Source organism: Helobdella robusta (assembly GCF_000326865.2).
Source record: "Helobdella robusta unplaced genomic scaffold HELROscaffold_12, whole genome shotgun sequence".
Taxonomy (NCBI): Eukaryota; Metazoa; Annelida; class Clitellata; order Rhynchobdellida; family Glossiphoniidae; genus Helobdella; species Helobdella robusta.
In genome coordinates, this window is record NW_008703664.1 from 3,034,237 (window position 1) to 3,057,063 (window position 22,827).

Sequence of the window (22,827 nt, forward strand, 5' to 3'; positions counted from 1 at the left end):
CACAGTCCCTGTATCTCTCCCAAACATCTCCATCCTTATCACTCTCCCAATTTTCAGCCACCTTCACTTCAAATGCCTTCCTCACCTCTGCATCCTGCAACTTCCATGTCTTTCTCTTTGCCACAAACTTATCCTTCTTCCTCCTCCCCATTTCTTTTGATGTCACATCCATCACAACCATACTATGCTGCAACATACCAGGTATCGCCTTCACATTCTTCACATACTTCCTATGTTTGGCCCTTACCAATATATAGTCGATCATCGATCTATGTTCCCCTGACCTATAAGTAATCAATCGCGCTGGATATAATATTATGTAACCGTTTACAAATGTCAATTTTTTATAGAATGTTGTTTCTATTTGTCTTTTTTTTCTTTTGTTTATTTTGCAATCCCCTATTATCGCTTTTCATCGCTTTTAAATCTGCTTTCTTTATAGCTCTAGCCCACTGAAATTAGTAGATTTACTATTAATTGAAAAGTATGTCTAACGATGACGATGAAAATAATGTTGAACATCATTTCAATGCACTCTTAGTGTTTCCGCCTGAAGTTCAGGAAGCCATTAGTCAAGTATAAAATCTTTTTTTTTTCTTTTTTTAATCTTAATGATTATGATTATATAAATAATTATTTATAATAATAATAGGATATAGTAGAAAGTAGAGTTATAAAGTTTTATATTTATGCTAACGTGAACTGTCTTGTCATCACAAAAGTTGTTTTAATTTTAGTTGTCAGTGTCATAAGACTAAGACACTAAGAGTGAATGAATTTCTTTATAAAAATTGCTTGGGAATGGATTCATTATGTCTTGATGATAATAACGATAATAATACTAATTGACTAATTACTTACTAATGAAAAATAACTTGAGTTGCTTTTGAATATTTCATGGCAAAAAGTTTTTGGTCAAATTCCTCTTATTCTTATGTATTATAATAGTCATTCAAAAACATTCATTTAAATTTTAATTTTTTAATTAAATAATAATATTAATATTTTTTTCAGGTCATTCCAAGTAGTGACAGCTTGGACAAACTTGACTTTGATGTTGTTGAATACATCAACACATTGTTCCCCACTGAACAGTCACTGTCAACTATTGATGACGTCATTGACAGAGTTAAATTGAAAATAAAGTAACTTTTCTGTTTTAAAATTTTATTTCAATTTGTATATATTTGTTAAAATTAATTTACTACTTTTTGGCTCCTACAAATAAATTCCTTGTAGTATTATTTAAAAAGAAATTTTAAAATAAACTAATTAACTTAAAAAGCTATGACTAATAAATACTAAAATTTAAAGAAACCTAGATGATGACATTGGTTCTGTAGTGAGAGGGCAATCAAACGTGGCAGAGGATGGAAGAAATTCTCTTGAGGCTGCCCAGAAAACCATTTTTCAGTTGTTTGCTCAAATCAGAGACATCAAAGATAAAGCCGAGAGATCAGAAACCATGGTTTTTAATATTTTTTTTCAATTTGCTTTTTCATTTTTATTGAAAATTAAGCATGAAACATCTAACAATTTTAACCAACTGTTAAATATTTTGCATAATTCAAACTTTGCACCTAATGTTTTTAACTTGTGACCAGGTGAAAGAAATAACACGAGATATAAAGCAGTTGGACCATGCCAAGCGCAACTTAACGACATCCATCACAACTCTCAACCACCTACACATGCTTGTTGGAGGGGTCGACTCCATAGAGTTTGTTTTCATTTCATTTGCTGTTTGTTAGTTTTTGTTTTATTTTGTTACTTTTCTATCTATTTATTCATTTTCAATTTTTCTTCATTCACAAGATTACAGGTTTTGTTCATTTGTTGATTTATGTTAAAGAAAATTTATAACAAAAATTTTGTTTTCAAAGTTTTATATCCTTTGGTGGATACTGAGCTGTTTGTAATAGTTTTTCTTTGGCAGATTAACCTCCTATTCAGTTATCAAAACTGGCACTTCTAACAGGAAACAATTTTGAAATATTTGAGCAACCTTTTCAAGTATCATCAACTCAACATGCCACTAAACACAATAACAGTCTACATTATTTTGTATTTAAGGGCTCTGATGGTCAATCGGCAATATAATGAAATAGCAAATCTGTTGGAAGGAGTGGGCAACGTGTTGGAACAGTTTGAAAATTACAAAAGCATTCCACAGATCAATCTTCTTGCGGAAAGGTTGTGGATGGATGTTGTAATTGTTAATAACATACAAGTTGATGACGTTAGGGTTTTTTGTTGGACTTTGACCATTTGGTATTAAAATGTTTCGAAAATTTTTGGTGAATTTTGGTGAATAGCTTTATATTAAGAAGAAATTTTTGAAATGGTTAAAGAATAATCAAAAAATGTTGAACTTTTATAATAAATAAAATGCTAAGTTTGCATGTTAAAAGTCTCAATTTTTATCATCATGTTTATAATGGCAATGATAATTTTTTGAAACAGAGTCGCTGCTATAAAAAGTGATTTAGCTGCCCAAATTAAAGCTGATTTTGAAGAAACCTTCCAAGGATCTAATTCCAAGGTTTTTACAAAAATTTTCAAAAAAAAAAAATGTTTATATTTTGTTCAGCATTTTCATTCTCTGTTTTGTAGTGTTTGTTTTTTCTGCAAATAAGAAATTAAAAAATTTGAACTGCCAAGCAGCATGGCCACTTGGATCAATCTTTGTTAGCCGAGGCATGCTTTGTAGTTAATGTCCTGGATCCCAAGGTCAAAATGAATCTTTTGAACTGGTTCATCAAGCATCAGCTCATGGAATATCTCGTTCTTTTTGCCGATGACCAAGAGGTTACATGTTGATTAACATTTACGATTCAGCCTCCAACAACTGCTCTTACCTTTTCTTTCCAGAAAATTATTTTTCAAAAATTAAATTCTGTTAATTTTCACCTTCTTTATAGTTTTGATTCAAATATTTAAGCAACTGTAAAAATTTTTATTAATGATCGCTTTTTTTGACTTCCATCGTAATTAATTTATTGTTAATTTTGCAGCAACATCAATTAAATTATTGATCCACATTTCACGAACCTCCTACTATAACCACAGGAGGCCTGGCTGGACAAGATTGATCATCGATATTCCTGGCTAAAAAAAAATTTAATGGAGTTTGAAGAGAAGATGGGTCGAATGTTTCCGCCCTCGTGGGAGGTATCTGAGAGGATCTGCATTGAATTTTGTAATGTTACTAGGTATGTGTGCCATGTGTGTGTGAACGTTGGGTTTGCTTGTTTGTATGTTAAGCTGGAGGTCATTTGTTTGTTTGTTAGAATCATGGAGTGTATTGATGAAAGGTTGACGTTGAATTTATATTTTAGTTTAGTTGTGTTAAGTTTGCTTGCCGAGATTTTTATTTTAGTATATTTTATATGCTACTTTTTTGTAAGTTAAAAATACAAATGGTAGTCAATACAAAATTGTTTCACTAATTAACATTTTTCAATCTTTTCTTCCTTTTGATAAAAATAATATCTGTAAAATAAAGTTAACTCAGATAAGGTGATTCTTTTCTATTTGTTACCATTTCTGTTCAAAAACTCATAAAAGCTTGTAATTAAAATAATTTAATTTAATTTACACGAATGTTGTAATTGCTTATTAATTTGTTCACAGAAAGCAGTTGACCAATTTGATGGCTCGTCGCGTGTCTAGCATAGATGTGAAATTGTTACTCTATGCCATACAAAGAACTATGAACTTTGAGTCACTTTGTGCAAAAAGGTTTTCAGGAAGAACTTTACTTGCTGAAAAAGTTATTCATTTTGCATTATTTGTGGATGTTGTTTGTTGATGAACATTACCTCATGGGAAGCTATTGCAGGGACTTACTTTGTTTTCTAGATCAAACTCATTTAAGCGATTAATATTTCTTAATTATAAATGGAGTGACCTAATGAGACGTAATGAATGCCGTTTGTCTATTAAATTTTGAAGCAAAATTAATTTGAACGTGTTGGTTAAAGATAAATATGCAGACAACAAATTAGAGATATAATCAATTTGCCGGCATTATCTTCATTTAATATGTGATTATTATGCAGACATCATCAACGACGTTACCCGCAATAACACCTCCTCAATCAACTCCTATCACCACTAACCCTTTTGAGATGGATTCAAAAGCAGAAGTCGTCCAAACACAGTCTTCAAAAACAGATGTATTTATAGCCTTCTTTTGTTTTTTTTTTCATTTGTGAAGTTGCATTTTAAATTAATGTGAAATATGAAGCAAACTAGATGCTTTACATTTTTTTGAAATATGTAGTAGAGTTGGAATTGAATAAAATTTAACTTTCAGTCGACGAGGCAGGAACCAGTTTCTCCATTCCTGGGCATCATCCTCAAATGTTTCGAGCCACATTTGAATATTTACATAGAATCGCAAGACAGGTTTGCTTTTTGTTTTGTTTCTTACATGAAATCATTTTATATCATTTTCATTCACTCAGTGACTCAAGTGATTTTAATATGATATCTCATAAACCATGTCACACCAGGAACTTATCTGACATGATAGAGAGGTTTGTCGAAGATTTCAACAAGCTGAGGACTTCCAACAACATGAACCAGGATGCATCATTGAGAGCTCAGGATAGCAACATACTTTCAAGTTGTGCTGATTTGTTTGTCTACTATAAAAAGTGTATGATCCAGTGCTTCCAATTATCAACTGGACAGCCAATGGTCCTGCTAACTAGAACTTTCCAGAAATATTTGAAAGAATATGCATTTAGAGTTCTTACCAGTAATTTACCGAAGTCTGTTCTAAATTTTTTAATTTATTTCAATGTTAGACCCACCTTTTGATTTCAAAACGCAGATTAACAAAACAGGAAACACTTGGTGGCTCGCTGGTTCGGTTTTCCAAACATGAGGCAACCATTGCCTCTGCTAGTAGCCTCATTCAAAGCATTCTCAAGGTTAGCTGCTCGGTTTCCAGCTATTAACTCATACTATTAGCAAATGTTTGTTATTGACTTGTATGTTTTCACTATGGAAACAATTTTTATACTAAAACTAATCAAATTGTGACTTGATTATAAAAAATATTTGAAATTATTGAAAATATTTAAGGCAGCCACTAACAGGTGTCAATATTTGTTTTAGGAGGGAAATGAGCTGGTGAAGTTAACGGAGGTTGAGCAGTCTCGCATCTGCAGCATCCTGTGTACGGCTGAGTACTGCATGGAAACGACCCAGCAACTTGAAGATAAACTCAAAGAGAAGGTTCTGCCTTTTGTAATATTTCACCGTCGTTTTAAAAAATTTAATTTCTTACATGTTTGTTCCCTGGTTTGATGGCTCTTAATATTTGCACGATGAAAATATAACATCTAAAAAAAATAACTTATAGTTCTATTTTGTTATCAAACAAGTTGCGAGAAAGAAAATGTTTTTTAATTTGAAACTTTTATGTAAATTTAAATTTTTAAATTGATTATTTAATATAAAAAACTTTACAAAAAATAGAGCTACTATAAAGTTAAATAATGATAAGTCAATACATATCCTTACATTTTTTTATTCTAGTGCGGAAAAAAATATTAGATACTTTTGTAATTGGTATGAAATTTTAAGTTCTACAATATGTTTACATTGTTGTCATGTTTAAAGTGGGACTACGTGACGAATTCTTTTTTATCTTTAATATTTTTTAGTTTGGTTTCATTTTCTCACTGTTTTGAGATTGTCCTAATATTAAATAGTTACGATTACGTTAACATTTAGAGATGTGTGTTAGAAAACCGTTAAGTCTTCATAGAAGATCTCGGTTTTCAATAGGGATGCACCGAAGTTCGGCCCCGGCTCCGGCCAAAATCCGGCTTTTTTTCAAATCCGGCTCCGGCCGGATTTGGTGGCCGGATTTAGGGCCGGATTTAAGCGTCTATCTATTTTAAAAATGTTATAAATAGAAAAAAAATTTATTGAATTCAATTAATTTTATGTCAATAAGTTAAAGGCTAAGGCTAAGCTAAAGGCATACATGACACATAATAACAACATCACTAATTGTGAGGCAATCTGGACAATTTTCTTTATGCTATAACATGGGTTATGCATAAATTATAAGCTGATCTTTGTGTAAAAGAACTTGTGCACGTGTATATACTATATATTGATAATTGCACATGACGGATCATATAGCTGTATAATATATATATATATATATATATATATATATATATATATATATATATATATATTATAAAGATATATATATTGAGAGAGAGAGAGAGAGAGAGAGAGAGAGAGAGAGAGAGAGAGAGAGAGATACATAAGCACATAATTTAAGAACATGGTATGTTAAAGGTTAGGCTAAGTATACATGACACATAATTACAACATCACTAATTGTGCGGTGAGCTGGACAATTTTCTTTGTGCTTTAACTTGGGTTATGCAAACATGCATAAATTATAAGCTGATCTTTGTGTACAGAATTCGGCGTATCACACAACTTATTTATATATTTGAATTAAATAACTATTTGCTTGGTGTTATTTTTTGATGTTCAACATGTAGATATGTAAATGTGAGTATTTTTTCTAACATATGTAAAATGGTAACTAAAATCCGGCCCCGACCGGTTTTTGAATTTTAAATCCGGCCAAGTCCGGCCCCGGCCGGATTTGAAAAACCTGAATCCGGTGCATCCCTAGTTTTCAATGATGAAAAATAATGAGCAGCATCAATAAAATTAAAGTTGTCTATGGATTGTTTGCAGGTTAATGCAGACCTGGTCGATAGGATTGATTTGCACGCTGAACAGAACCTCTTTCACGGGTTCGTCTCTCGTTCAATTGACTGTTTGCTTACTAATGTACACGCGAGTATGTGTTGAATTTAATTGGAATTTTGTTATTTATCTCGTCACCTTTAACGTGGTCAACAATTTGTTTTGATATTACCATTGTTTGAACACTTCTGTAAATTATATTCGTTTGTGACTGGTATGATTATTTTCGTTTCGTGTATGTTTTCAATTAGAGTCATAACGAGTTGCATTCAACTTCTCGTGCAAGATTTGGAGGGTGCTTGTGATCCTGCGTTGACTGCTATGTCCAAAGTTTGTTAGCCACGACTTTTATATCAATAACACATTAGAGAATATTTATCATATTTTCCATTCCTTTAGTTGAAAATGTTTTCATTAAAAATATTGACTAAAAATTTCAATTGTTCATTTTTTTTCTTGTTTGTTTTTTTGTTGTTTGTTTGAAAAAGTAATTGATTTTATCAAATTGTACTTTCTCGAAACGAACATAGGTTTCTAAATGTAGAATTAAAATGTAAACAAACTCAGACCAAAGTTTTGACGATGGCAATTTTTTTTAATTGATATGCACTGCACGCACATCAGCGATCTATGTTTTATTGGCGCACTTGCAGTTAGCGTGGCAGAACATAGAGTCTGTTGGCGATCAGAGCAGTTATGTGAACGCCATCATCAACCACCTCAAGAGCAACATCATTGTAATTGGGCAGAATCTTCAGTCGTCCAGAAAGTACTTCACTCAGTTCTGCATCAAATTTGCCACGTGAGTTCCTTTTCAGTTATCAGAGATTGTTCTGCGTTTAAACAATTGAAAAATTTTGGCTTATGATAATAAAATGGTTTGCGAAAATGAATGAATGTTACTGCTCTCATATTAAATTTTTGTCTGCTCCACAAATCCCATTTGACTTTTAATGTTCAATTCTGGTCATTAGTCATCTGAATAATAGTTTGCTTAGGTATTCAACCATGTTATATTCTGTTTCTGTGTTATTATTTTTATAGTAATTGAACTCATTGAATCAAGTTAGTGAAAATGAAGCTTCACTTTTTCAAAAAATAAGCCTGCTGGTACAAAAGTAATATTATAAAATCTTTTTTGGAGTGACATTTTGATTTAATGATATTGCTGGTGACTAATATTTTTGTTTCTGTTTGATAGGTCGTACAAAATTAAGTATCATAACAACTACAAAATATATAATTATATATATATGTTTGTAACTGAACTAAAAATCAGATATTGGGACCGAACTGATGATTATTTTCTACTATTTTGCTTTTTGATCCTTTTTATATTATCAAAGTTTATGATCTCGTTAACGCCCAAGTCGGAGATCCGTCCTCAGTGTTGGACACATGTGTCTCATAACCTTAATCATAAAGTTTTTGCATTATTGTGATGAGGACCGTGTTTTAATTACATGGTAAAAAGATGTTGGTTGTGATTGCTCAAGTTTTTTAAATTTCTTACAAACTAGTCACCTAGGGCAGATCTTCGAATTACAAATATGTAATAGGATTGAATTCAAGGTTTTGTTGTTGATTCGTTATTTTAATATGCAAATTATGATGACAACCCTTAAATACTGTCAGTCGTTTTTTAAGTATGTAGCCTGACTTGTAACATTTTTTGTAATTAGTGTTTGTAGTTTTTTTTTTTACAAATAAACTGTCATTCCTATGATCATATTAACAACATTTTTTTTTATTTCGTTTTAGTTCATTCATTCAAAAGTTCGTGAATGCACTTTTCAAATGCAAACCAATCAGCACCGTGGGAGCAGAACAGGTTTGGAGTACTTTTTTTCTTCAAACACATCAATATGTAATATAAAATACAGAAAACTTATCAATAAATTTATCAATAAATTAGTTATTTCGTGAACTAGAGATTTGTGTTCCATTCGAGTTTCTGTTGGATAACTGTAACTGCATGATTTAATGATTTTTGATGTGTGTTTGTCGGAAGTTAGATATTGTTCAAATGTAACACTGAGTTAATAGATCTTGACATTGGTAATTGCTTGCTTCTTGCCGCTGTAACCAAATCTCGCAATGAGTCGGATAGAGTGAAGTGAATTCTTGATTATTATTGATAAATTATCTACTTCTTTTCCCGTAAATATTGTTCTGAGTATCTTCCATCTCTGGTTAGAATATTTAATAGCTACTTTAAACTGGTTTTAAGTCAAAGGTGATGTCAATACTTTTAGAATATTGCCTTTATCTACATTGTCAGATGACTTTTATCGTAGTACCTATTCATTTTTAATAATATTCTGCAGTGGCAGTTATAGCTATTTTTTGTAGTCAATTGTATTTTAACTCAATATTTTCGATTGTTACTTTGTAAAAACTCCACTGATTCAACGAATTTTATGAACTTTGATGTATTAAAATGATTCCATTTTTTCGTTTTAGTATTCCCCTCTACCACTCAAACATCTTGGAAGGAATTTTTAGTAGCATATTTTGGATGGACTACAAACTCTCAGTTTCTTCCAAACTGCGTTCACTTCTATTGGTCTGTCTTTTAAGAAAACGACTTTGATGGGGCTTTGCCAAATAATTCACTTTAATCTTTAGATTGCTTTGGACTTTTGGCTGTTGCTTAATTATGGTTAACTGAGATTCAGAAATAAAGTCCTCTAAGTGACAAAGGATATTTAATCAGGTAGTGTTTTGAAAATCATCTTAATTGAATTGACTCTGATAACAAATAAATAGTATACAAAATTAAATATTTGAAAGAAATGACATTTCAAATTACAATGAAAATATAAAAGAATATTATTCTTCATAATTTTAAGTAATTATTTAACAAATAATTAAAGTTTAAAAAGTATCGAGATGCACATTAATATTGTACTATATTTACATGCAATGACACATTTTGAAATATTTTTATATTTTATTAAAAAAAAACCATTTAAAAATACGATTTTTATTGTTTCATTTGAATTTATTTTCTACGATTAAATAGCTTTAATTTAATAACTAATTCCATAACTAACGCAGTTAGTTCAGCGATTGCGAAAGATGGCCATTTTTTTTGACAGATAAATATTTTATTCAGTTTTTCGATTAAAAATTTTATTTTTTATTAACCTAGCTACTGTTAGACACTCATTCGCTAAAAATGATTCTTCAAGAACTTCCGTCTAAAGGCTTGCAAGATGAGAGGCAAGCTCCAGCCAGGTTCAACTCCTCATTTCTTTTTACTATCTGATCTTTTATTCTCGACAAAATTTTGGAAGTTCTAAATATATTTATTAAGGTTATTTGTATTACTCTTTTTAATAATTTTTAAACAATTTTGGCCAGTTATACAAAAATTGTTGTGAAAGGGATGACAAGGGCAGAAATGATTCTCAAGGTTCTTTCATTTGCGTTGTAATTTTCAATTTTAAGGTTTTACCAACTCAATAACTTTCAAATAATTCAATTAATTCGACAAGTTAAAGTAAGAACGTTAATTGCAAAAACATAGTCACAGTAAAATAATCTCTCGTTAGGTGGTTATGTCTCCATATGAACCTTTAAATGCATTTGTGGACAACTACATAAAACTACTGCCCGAAAGTGACACCACCGAACTTCAGAAAATTCTCGACATGAAGGTTTTTCTTTTAAATATAATTATAACCTAAGATGAAATAACTAGTAAATGCCTATTGTTCCAGATTAAACCTTTGTAACTATAGATTGCCTAATTAAATTCTACCGTAACGTTGGACAACTTAATTATAAATAGGGGCTGAAAAGAACTGATCAAAACGTGGTCATGGACACATACAGATCGAAAGCTCCTCTTTTAACGACAGCAACGTCAGCCACGACATCGGAGGCAGACAAACGAAAACAATTGTTATCCAATGTAGATCACGAGAGCGGCAGGATAAAGAAACTAGAAAAATTAATCAAAAAACGATTCTGAGTTATTGACAATAGTACCTTATTATTATATATCATATTATCACACTGCCATTGTTAATAAAATTATTAATAGTATTTGCATGTTTCTTATCGCTTTTTTTTCAATATATCATCCCTATAGTTATCATTGAAAGTTCATATATATTTTACATACCGTACTTATGATCAATGATTGAACCAGTTGATAATGTTAGTTTTTTCTGCCACCGTATTCGGTTTAGCCTTGAAACATTCCAGTTGAAATGATTATTTTGTCTCACGTAAGAACTTTATATTCTTTAGGTTTAAACGTTAAAACTATCATAATTTTCGATAGAGTTAAATGTGAAAACAATTTTGTGTCAGTTTCCAGCAACACAGCTGAACGTATGATGTACCTAATAGGCTAATGAAAATTCAAAACCATAAACTGGGATACACACACGTCAAAAGAACAAGAAATATATTGTCACATTATAAATTCTACTTCGTTTTGGATAATTTTGTATTAATAATAATAATAATGTCATTTATGAGCGCCCTATGCATAGCGTCAGAGGCACCCGGAACACTTCATTTCTGTGAAACAAAATGAATGACTTGAATCTAGCTCTATACTGCTTAACTCGTATTTAAATTTAAAAATATAGGCAACAAACGCGTTGGGCATGTGAATAACTGTTCATTTAATTTTATAAAAACATTTCGCAAATTAATCTGGTGAATGAAAATGTTTAAAAGTAGTTAGCTAGTAGTTAACTACTAGGTAGAAGTTAATAACTACTGTAAGTAAAAATAGTTGAGAAATAGTTATTAACTATTTTTTAAACCAAGTAGTTAATTATGGTAGTTAACTACATTTTTTGAGTAGTTAACACAGCACTGTGCATTTCCGTTTTAGGTAATAAATGTAATTTTAAAATTTCGTATCAGATGATTCAATAAGAGCGATGGAACTATCAGAAAACAGAATGAAATTGAATTGTAATAAAACTAAACATGAAAACCTAGTTTTTGTTCAACCATACGATAACGACAAAACCCTTATTACAATGGTAAAAAAGAATTTTCGGCCATTAAATAGGTCAGATTTCTATTTCATAGCCAGGGCGGATCGTTAATTTGCTCAACGATGGCACCAAGCACCCAGAAACTACAAACCGAATCGAGGAGAAAATTTGATATTGTTGTTTAAAGCTCCGACCTTTGAATATGGAAAACACGACGCATAGTGAAGACTCATGAAGAAAAAGATGAAACAAATTGCAAATGTAAATCATTAAATGTTTTGATAAAAATAAAAATTCAATTTTTTTTATAATGTACAAATATTTGTAGTTGAAAGTAAGGTTTAAATAAATAATGATCACAAGTGACAGAAGTTACAAAATAAAAATAAAAAAGAAAACTACGTTACATAAAATCGTTCGTTAATAATTAATAATGGGGATTTAAAAACGAACTAAATATCATGAAGATAAATTTTAAAAAGTATTGTTGAAAGATGCGGAAATATTCAACAATAGTTAACTTAAAATTAATAATAGTCACTAAGTGAAAGGAAAGAAATGAAAATTCAATTGCTTAAGATAATACTTTAAAAAGCTGCAATATAGAGAAAAGATGGAAGATAACAAGTAGTAAATCTATCAGAGATATTTGTTGTTTCTCAACGAGTTCTGAATACATTTAAGATTTTTCAACAGATCTGTGTTTTTTGGCCTTGCGACATTGGGATGTAAAAACTTGTCTGCCTTGTTGCTAGCCACAGGAATTGTATCCGTAATTTCCAGCTTGAAACTACCTGGCTCACGTCTAATTGTGGCAGATTTAGTTGGAATTTTGTGACTTCCCTGTTTAAAATAAATATTTTTTTGGCAATTAACAACTTTGAAGTAACGCGCAAAGCAAGCATTAATAGCACACTGTGGTGATATATAGAAACGAAGTTTCCTCACAAGACGAATATTCACAGTTGGTCATGACTTTTGAAAAGTTTAATTTAAATATCTTATCGTGATGTAGAGTAGATGATATTGAGGCTGTTCTGGGATATTTTCATCTTATTTACAAGATCATGAAATATTCTTGCCAAGCATGATGTGTGAAGAAACTGTTGAAAATGAAGTAAAGTATATTGAAGTTCTTGTTGGCAATGTTACCAGCAAGATTACAAAACATTCACGCAATGCAGGATGCATGAAGAAGCTGTTGAAAATGAGCGAGCCTTCAGTGAATTTTCAAGCGAGAAAAAACAGAATTTGTTGCAGAATTTGTGTCAAGTGATTTTAGGGTAAGTTCCAAACACCACCGACAACCAACAATACGGTATATGTACTTAGAAAGGGGCACGACAAATATTATTCATTCAAACATAGTCGCCATCTTCGAAAATTAACTCGCCACTATAAGCAGCATTACACAGTCAAAGTTCAGTATCGCGATTTATATAATCTGCATATTTTTATCTATCGTTAGTACAAGCTGCCATATTTCGAAGTAAAGTACCATTACTGTCATAAACATTTTAAGGAAAAATCTTTTTGCAGTCACAACTTTCACCTGCACTGCATCGAGGACTGGTTCGACCAGGATCCATCTTGTGAAAGAAAGGCGTCGATTAGCATTGAATTTACGATCGAATGAAGATGCATGATATATGTCAAGGTTAAAATGTACATTAAGACGTGCGACGAATAAGTTTTCTCTTTTGACGAAAACTGTTTTTTCTTTCAGCAAAAGACATAAAAATTTCAACTTGATATTAAAATCATTAGTCTAAAAATATTTTATTTTTTTGTCGTAAAATTGCAAATATTTTAATTAATCGATTTAATTTTTAGCGCACTAACAATAAAGTTGAAGATTTCAATCAAAATGAATTAAGTGAAAAATATTTCTACAACACTTTTTATGTAATAGTTCGACAAAATGTTGCAGTAGTGATTTTGATGCTACTTTATCATTTAAATAGCGATAGTGAGTAGCGTTAACAACCCTGATAAATACAGGAAACTATTTAAACCAGCGCTCCTAAAACTTTTTGGTTCCGCGAACCGGCAACGAATTTAACAGGAACGTCGCGGACCGCCAAACGCCAACCTGACCGCGGACCACAACTTTGAGAAGCACTGATTTAAACGTTAATAAGCATACCACTTAAGAGCCTAATAAAAACAATGTGACTAACAGACTGCACATTATTTAACTTTATAGAGTTCCTTTTTCAACATACCACAGCTCAGTTTTTGTCTCCTATTTGAATTCTGCAAGTTACTATGCTAAGTCAACTTTCCTGCATAGTTAAAATAATTCTGCGCAGGCAGTTGTAATATACAAAAAACATAAATAGCCATGAGATAACAAATCGACATAATGATAGTGAGGTATTTTGGCTCCAAAAAATCAAGTTAATGATTCTGTACTTGGCGCATAAAAACTCAGTTTAAAATACGTTGCAATTAGCTACAATAAGAACAAACTGTGGAATAGGTGAGAATGACGAAGTGATGACTTAAACAAAACCGAAACTATAGAGCATCTTGATACTTTCACAAAATAATACATTTTTCTGCCAAGAGTACATTTAAAAAAATATTAGGGTGTTTTAGATTGCAAAGATAAAAACAAAACATTATGAGTTAAAATTAAAACAAAAATCTAGAAAGTTAAAAGTATTGAGTCAATTTGAAATCACAAATGAAGATGTTAATTAGAACAGTTAAGCAAATGACAAGTTGAGATAAACCACGTAGAAGAAGATTATGAGAAGTATGTCATAATAAAAAAGATTGGAGATGTTGAACACTTTGTTTATAAATTAATGACAATGACAAATTTTGACAAACCTGTGTTTGAATTTGCAAGATTTGATTGTACTTATCATCTATCTCCTTTTCAATATGTGTAATTTGTAGTTCAGCATCTTTCTTGGAAGCTTCACTTGACGATGCAACCCAGATGAGTTGGACCAGTTTGTTGCGTTTCCTTCAAATATTTAATATAACAAATTTAAATAAAACTGCTTACGAAGTACAATTCTATAACGTTTAACTATTGCAGATAATTAGTAGAGTTAATGAGTCTGTAACAGCCATTGAGACAATTTGGTGTGCAAAGGATGAGCTGACTGTACATCGTCGGAATGCTCATTCAATGAAAGTTTATTACTACATCATACAACCGTTCACTAACAATTTCAAATGCATGATTTCACTAGTGAGTTGGGATACAAGGACAGTTGATGAAAATTCCTCATCCAAAGCCTGAGTGTCATTGGGAACATTAACATGAGCGTTGGGAATTCGTAATGATGATCTAACCGGAAATTTGTAGTGACAGGATTGATGAATGGAAGAGTTTGGAGGAGAGTTGGTGTTATTTTTATAACAGTCACAGCTTCTATGGCACGATGTGTTGATGGTTTTACCGCAAATTTTTAAATTATTGAACTTCATCAATGATAAAACTTCTTGAAAGTTAGTCGTAAGAGAATGACTTTTGCCAGTCGACTGAAAATTATTAAACAAAACCTGGCTCATTCACAGCACATATTAAATATTTATAGAGTGAAAAAAGTTTGTGAGTAACCAAAAGCCATTTGAAATGATCAACAAGTAACAAATAGAAAACAAAATTAAATTAACAAGTTCTAGCTAAAATTCAAGGTCAAAGTTATTAAATTGACCGGGCCAGATAAAAATGAGATGAGCGGTTTAAATCTAGAAAGTTTAATAATATTTTTGAAAGGAACTTCCGTTCAACCTAATATACTAATATACATTGAGTAAAAATCAAAGACAATTAGTGGGAAAATTAGCAAAAGTAAAGCAGATAACATAGTAATACACAGACTTTTCCAGCTATAAAAGGTATCTCAGTGAAGTCGAGCTTGTACTCGTTGCTGGAATTTTTAATTTTGACGTTCGGATCATGTGGTTTATCACGAACCACTGAATGACTTACATACTCCACGTCGTCATTATAACCATTACCATTGTTCATCATATCAACTATTTCGTTACGCTTTCTCGTTGTTTTTCTTTTGATTTTCTTCATAAATTACAAAATATTATTAAAATATTGAATAAATTTATATTTAAATGAAAAAAATAACCTTGCTTTTAATAGTTTTATTCAAATAAATATCATTTGAAATTGTATCATCACGGTTTGAATCATCCTTTAATTTCTCTTCAAGTTCAAGTATTTTTTTCTGTTTAAAAATTTTTTTTTCTCTAAATAATTATTTTCCTTAAAATTATTTAAAAGCCTCATATAATTATATTAGACATATTTAAGTTATGTGGTCATTATGAGAAATCTCTAGCCATCATCCTATGGTTGGCAAAAAATTTAAATACGATTTTATAGAGAAAGGGATGGATCTGGCAAGTTGTGCATAGATGAGGAGGAAAAAGCTCAGGTGTGGAAAGCTTATATGGAAAGGTTGATGAATGAAGAGAATGAGTGGGATGGAGATGTGGAATCCGCGGTCACACACGGACCTATAGAGAAGGTGACGATGGAGGAAGTAGAGAAAGCAGAGAAATGAAACTAGGTAAGGCGACAGGGGTTTCGGAAGTGGCGGCAGAACATATAAAAGCGAGTGGGGTGATAGGAATTGAAGTTATGATGAGAATTGCTAACAATATGTTTGATGATGAAGGTATACCTGAGGATTGGCGACACAGTGTGTTGGTGCCGTTGTATAAGGGCAAAGGAGATGTGAGAGATTGTGGGTCATATAGGGGTGTGAAATTACTAGAGCACGGAATGAAGGTAGTGGAGAGGGTGCTTGAGAGGAGGTTGAGAAGTATGGTGACAGTTAATGAAATGCAGTGTGGGTTTATGCCTGGTAGGGGAACGGTGGATGCGTTGTTCATGGTGAGAATGTTGCAGGAGAATTATAGAAAGAAGAAACAAAGATTGTACATGTGTTTTGTGGATCTAGAAAAGGCTTTTGATCAAGTACCGAGGAAGGTCATTGAATGGGCGTTGAGGAAGAAAGGAGTGAATGAGAGACTTGTTAAAGCTGTGATGCAGCTGTATGAAGGGGCAAAGACAAAGGTGAGGGTTGGAAGGGTGATGTCGGACGCTTTTAGTGTTAAGGTAGGAGTGCATCAAGGATCAGTGTTATCACCGTTTCTGTTTGCAATTGTGATGGATGTTGTGTGTGGAAACATAATGGAGGGGTTGTTATTTGAGATTTTGTATGCAGATGATTTAGTCTTGATGGCTGATAGCATGGAAGAATTGCAGTTAAAATTTGACAGATGGAAAAGTGTTATTGAAAAGAAAGGGTTAAAAGTTAATATTGGTAAGACGAAGGTAATGGTGAGTGGGGAAGGTGGGGAGCGAGTGATAAGTAAAATAGACCCCTGTGGGGTATGTGACAGGAGAGTGAAGGCTAACTCGGTGTTGTGTATAGGATGTCAGAAATGGGTGCATAAGAGATGTAGTGGTTTGAGGGGGGCACTGAAAAAGGTGGAAGGCACGTTCAAATTTAAGAAATGTGTTCATGGTGTGATTAATAGGACGGACGCAAGGACGGGGTTGAGTGGTGGTATTGAAAGAGTGGAAAGCTTTGTTTACTTAGGGGATAAGCTGAATGCGGATGGAGGATGTTTGAGCGCAGTTACGGCTAGAGTTCGTGTGGGATGGATGAAATTTAGGGAACTGGGTGGGGTATTGTGTGGAAAGAAATGGTCAGTGAAGATGAAAGGGAGGGTATATAAAGCATGTGTGAGAGCAGCGATGGTATATGGTGGTGAAACTTGGGTGTTGAGGAGAGAGGAGGAAAGTGTACTGCAGAGGGCTGAAAGAGCTATGGTGAGGATGATGTGTGGGGGTTAAAGTGAAGGATAAGAGGAGTAGTACAGAGCTGATGTCAATGATGGGACTGAATGAGGACATTGTGACATTGATAAGGAGATCGAGATTGCGGTGGTATGGACATGTGTTGAGAAGGGATGAAAGGGTCGGGATTAGGCGAGCGTTGGAGTTCGAGGTTGACGGAGTGGTAGGAAGGGGTCGTCCGCGATTGGGATGGAGAGAGCAGGTCGAGAAGGACAGGGTGAAAGCGGAGTTGCGTGATACTGAGGCGAGTGACAGATGTGGATGGCGTCGAGGGGTATTTCGGTTTCATCATAGGTAGCCAAACGGCAACCTCCGATCTCGGGGAAAATGCCGTCTAAACGTGTGTTGTTGTTTTATAGAGAAAAGCACAGCTTGCTTGCATCATTTAAACTAGCCAGGGCAGATCTCAGATCCAAACCATACCAAGTCAAATTTTATATCAGCAAATAAAAAAGAATACAGGAGCCAAAAAAGCATGTGGTTCATCATCATATCTGCGTTGCAGCTGAGACTAAATTGGTTTATGATTGGTTTACTAACTTGACATATTTACACATGAACGTACCTGAACACTACCTGAATGCACATTTATTTTGATGTTCTGTCCTTTAGCAGGCTTAATAAAATCATGTAGCAGCTTAAGTCTAGTAGGCAAGTTCAACGAACACGTTTTGTAGTTATTTGAACATGTATGTTATAGCTCATTTAATTTAATCATAAATATATTTAACAATTTTTTATTGAATTTTTAAATAATTTACAAAGTTTTTACATGATATATTTTATTAAATAATGAATTAAAATATTTCAATATTATTTTCGGATTATCAACATGTAATCTATTCGGTTAGTTAGTATGTATTCGGTTTTTAAATTTGTGGTTGTTGAAAATGGTTTACAAGTGTTCAGTATATGGATGTCGAAGCGGCTATAAATAACCTTCAAAAACCCGATGTTTGCATCCACAAGTAAGTGAACTCAGCAGAGGGCTGCCGCGCCTTACCAAGGCAAGTCAGGGACATAGTGACAAGGAACTTCGTATCTATTAACTCAACCAAATGTTGTACGTGTTCACAACAGTAAAATTAATTAAATGTATGACGCCTCAAATTAATAAAATGCCATGTGAGTCTATTCTGTTCTAAATATTTTCATTCTCAGCCATCTCTTGTCATCTTATTGTTCAAAACTTCCTCCACTAAACAGTTTTCAATTCACTCTTGTTTTCTTCTTACCAATTTACTTTCTATATTTTGTTTTTTTCACTACTATTCTTACTTAAATTTTTATATATCTTTATTCAAATTTATGCTTCTGAAATTTTAATTTCTTACTGGCAACATCACTGCATAGTCAAACCTGATTGAATAACAAATGAATATGAATTTTGTTTTCAAGAAATAAATTAGTTTTAACAACATGGCAAAAAGTGTTTTTATATCATTTCTAATTACCTTGGCAATGTTGTGGGCGAGAGTTAATTTGAGATTATCCAAATCAGTTTTACTTATATTATTGAATCCACAATCTTTATAAATGACATCTCTTTTCTGAGAAGTGGCTGAGTTTGGTGGTTTCATGTGGTTCAGATCACCAATTCGATGTTCTAGTTCACGACACTTTTGCTCAGTTGAAATCAGTTGTTTTTCATATTCTGATTAATTTTTTTGATTTATCGCAAAAAACAGAATAAAACAAAATTTTAAAATTATCAAACTAACCTAAACTTTTATTTTTTAGTTCTTCAATCATCTTATCGGAGATAATTCTTGAGCTTTTGTGTGATTTTGAACATTTCAATATTTTTATGTAATGTTTCAGTTCGTTTAAAGCGATCATTATTTCTGAAACAAAACAAAAATTTTCTTTTATAAAATTGTATCATAAAAGTACAATGAAAGTTATTAACAAAAATTCATTCATTCATTTTTTGACCACTTTTCAACACTTAACATAAGAGATAAAAAAATAAATTGCAATAGGGGAGGATGATTTTAAAAATTCTAGAGTGATGACTTTTTTCGCCAATTCCTTTTTTTGCGTGGAGGATGGTTTTAAAAATTTCACGTTGTGATGTTTTTCGGCGCGCGTTTATGAATGAATGTTTCATGTGCGTGTGTTGGTTGGTTTGGCGCGCTTGTTAATGTTTGTCTGGTATGCATGCTGGTAAAACGTTGTATAAACTGGTTTTGTATGCATACTGGTGGAATGTTATGTGAATGGGTTTTATGTGAATAGTATGGCGAGAGTAAAGTGAGTATATTTGAGAGTGAATGGTTGCTTGTGTGAATTAATAATAAGCATTTTAGACAATTGTTTTTTAGGCAGTTTTTCGGTTAGTTTTTCAAAGTTAGTTTTCGAGTTAGTTTTTAGTAGAGTGTTTGGTGTAGTTTTTGGAAGTAGTTCGGTCCCTGGCGTGTTAGGTATTGGTCATTTGGGTAATTGGTGATATTGTTCTGCGGGTTTATTTTTCTGAATTTAATTACTGTGTTCTGTTGCTGTTTTAATTTAGTTTATTATTTAGTTTGGAACATTTTGGAAACATTTAGTTTGTAGAGTAAGTTTATTTTCGTTCTTGTTTGTAATAAATTTATATCAGTTAGCTTTTGTTTGACTTGTTCAACATATAAAACATGTATGAGGAAGACTTGTTAGCAATGAATAAGACCGGATTGATCGACTGGCAAGCAGGGCGCAAAAACACTTTTCTGACCCGGAGATAAACCTTTGTGAGGAGGCGAGTCGCGGCCAAAAGCGACACTGCCTAGGCTGGCGGCGACGTTTGCTGGTATTCGAACAGAAAAAAGTTTCTGCCGCGCAGCAAAAATTCACAATGCTAATGACCTTTTTGTCTTTTTTTACATAGAATCTTCAACAAAGGAACTACTCATAACAATGCCGATGCTTTCTCTCGCCGACCTTGCTCACCGGGATGTAAAAATTGTTGTCGACTAAAGGAGAAGATACAACAGGAGAACGTGCAGATGATCAAAGTAACAGCTGACAAAGGGTGGACTCCACCAGAACTCGCTAGCGCCCTAGCTACTGATGAAGATTTACAACATCTCATCTTGTGGAAAAAATCAGGTCAAAAACCAAATTGGCAAGACGTATCCAATAACAGCGCGACAGTGAAAGGATATTGGGCTCAATGGGATTCATTGCATATAGAAGGGCTTCTTAAAAGAAGATGGGAATCAGCGGACGGGTCAAGACATCTTATGCAAATAGTTTTACCCAGAGCCAAGACAACCAAAATTCTCGAAGAAATGCACGGGGGATCATCAGGTGAACATCTTGGCGTTAACAAGACACTGGTTAAAGTGCAAGAAAAATGTTATTGGCTGTACGCTCGGGAGGACGTAGAAAAATGGTGTCGAAATTCGTGGACCTATGCAAGCCTACAATGTGGGCGTACCGTTTAAAAGAATAGCAATCGACATTGTGGGACCCTTTCCCGAAATGGACAAAGGCAATTGCTACATTCTGATGGTAGCAGATTACTCATTAAGTGGGTCACAAAAATTTAATTGGGACTGCTTCAAGCAGCTCTTTAGGTAGGTCTCCTGTGAATCCTGGTGCACATTTAATCATAGTGAATTAGTGAACAACTTGGTAATAATGTACAGTTGGCCAACGTTTTTTTTTTATATATTTTTTTAAATTGGGATATTTTAAAAAGAACTTTAAATTAAAAACCATTCCTGAATAATATTATGAATATATAAAATTATTAATTTTTAATTTATATTAGATTGAATACATAAAAAAGCTAATTTTTTTTATTATTCTTTAAAAATCAGGATCTGACAGATGCAGAAACTGTTAAAGCATGCAAGGCAGTAGTACAAAATTAAACAAATAAGTAAGTAAATAAATACAAAAACAGAGAAAGAAAAATGTTAAAACATGAAAAATAAAATAAAATAGAATAAAATAAATAATAATAATGAAATAAATAAATGAAAAGAAATGGACAATAAAATATAAAATGAAGTAGTGGCATAAAAACACAAATTAATAAACTAGATGATGACTTAGTGAGTTAGTGATGTGATCGATAAATAAAAACTAGTTCTGTGATTGATAAAGTTTTAATGAGTATTAATATGTTTGAGTTGTCTTGTGATGAAAGTCTTTTCACTCACATTATTACATATTGTTTAGATTAAATTAAAGAAAATTGTGTTTCTGTGAAAAGTAAGCCAAATACCACGCACGTTAATAAACATCTCAAGTCAGCCACCATATTTTATTATATTGTTGCAATGTACCGCATTATTTTAATACATATTATGAATAATTATTCAATTATATTATAATAAATATTGTTGATAAAATTAAGAAAAATTGTTTTCATGAGAAATCAGCCTAATATTCCATATGTTAATAAACATCTCATGTCAGCCACAATATTTTGTGATAATGTCTCGATGGACCGCATTACTTTATCATAATTTTTGATCAAATAAATATGATATTCAATTATATTATAACAATTTGTTTTGATTAAACTAAAAAAAATTGTTTCGCATTATGATGTATTCACATACATTATAATCGGCATGCAAGTCAGCCAACTGTGAGCCAGCCAATTAATAATTATTATTAATCTAACCCTACTAAGGCCTAACTAAGTTAGGCCCTAACTAAATTATACAATGGCAATTAATAAATTAAATCATAATATAAATGAAATGTGATAATTAATAATGATAATCATTACTCATTCTTTTTACTATTTTCAATTTATTCATCATCTTTTTTTTAAGATTAATTTTTTACATTTTTTAAATTTTATTTTATTTTTTTATTATTAAATTAAAATTTATCTGTGTTACTTTTCATTTTCATTTTATTTTTTGAAGAAAAAAACAAGCCCACCATCTTTACGACTTTCGGGAAAAACATCCTTGTAACTTTTATAAACCTTCTGCGACTCTACCACATCCATGCCAGCGTTCCAAGTTAAACTTCGGCCACAAAATTTAAAAAATTAACTTTGGCTCCGTGTTACAAATTTGAACTAAAATCAACTTTTGACTAAAAGAAAAACAAGAGATGAGCCGAATTATTTTGAAGATAATTGTAAATCTTATTCTATGTACATGATCAATGATCTTATTGCAAAAAATTAATAATAATTAAGGTTAAGTTTAGATTACTAAATTATATATATATAGTTTAGTGACGAATGATTTATGTATATAGTTCTGAGTTCAGTGGTTGGGACACAAGTGATAAAAAATCCCAAAA

At 32.1% G+C, this 22,827-nt stretch overlaps 2 protein-coding genes across 2 annotated transcripts; one reads left to right on the forward strand and one right to left on the reverse strand.

Moving 5' to 3' along the window:
- Window positions 1-486: 486 nt before the first annotated feature.
- Window positions 487-10,735, forward strand: HELRODRAFT_72764 (hypothetical protein; the record flags this gene model as incomplete). The annotated part of the gene is made up of 21 exons (XM_009013672.1): window positions 487-576; window positions 1,015-1,145; window positions 1,315-1,468; window positions 1,605-1,720; window positions 2,074-2,196; window positions 2,464-2,542; window positions 2,665-2,808; window positions 3,070-3,216; window positions 3,638-3,772; window positions 4,062-4,178; window positions 4,319-4,410; window positions 4,518-4,809; window positions 5,128-5,247; window positions 6,745-6,803; window positions 7,008-7,090; window positions 7,414-7,558; window positions 8,518-8,587; window positions 9,911-9,996; window positions 10,123-10,174; window positions 10,314-10,418; window positions 10,553-10,735. The coding sequence occupies 21 exons, from the start codon at window positions 487-489 to the stop codon at window positions 10,733-10,735; spliced, it is 2,523 nt and encodes an 840-aa protein (XP_009011920.1).
- Window positions 10,736-12,362: 1,627 nt separating this feature from the next.
- Window positions 12,363-21,165, reverse strand: HELRODRAFT_167967 (hypothetical protein; the record flags this gene model as incomplete). Its single annotated transcript, XM_009013673.1, has 10 exons — window positions 12,363-12,566; window positions 13,276-13,491; window positions 14,562-14,700; window positions 14,908-14,978; window positions 15,568-15,765; window positions 15,830-15,928; window positions 19,026-19,225; window positions 19,293-19,415; window positions 20,285-20,381; window positions 21,109-21,165. The coding sequence occupies 10 exons, from the start codon at window positions 21,163-21,165 to the stop codon at window positions 12,363-12,365; spliced, it is 1,404 nt and encodes a 467-aa protein (XP_009011921.1).
- Window positions 21,166-22,827: the final 1,662 nt, after the last annotated feature.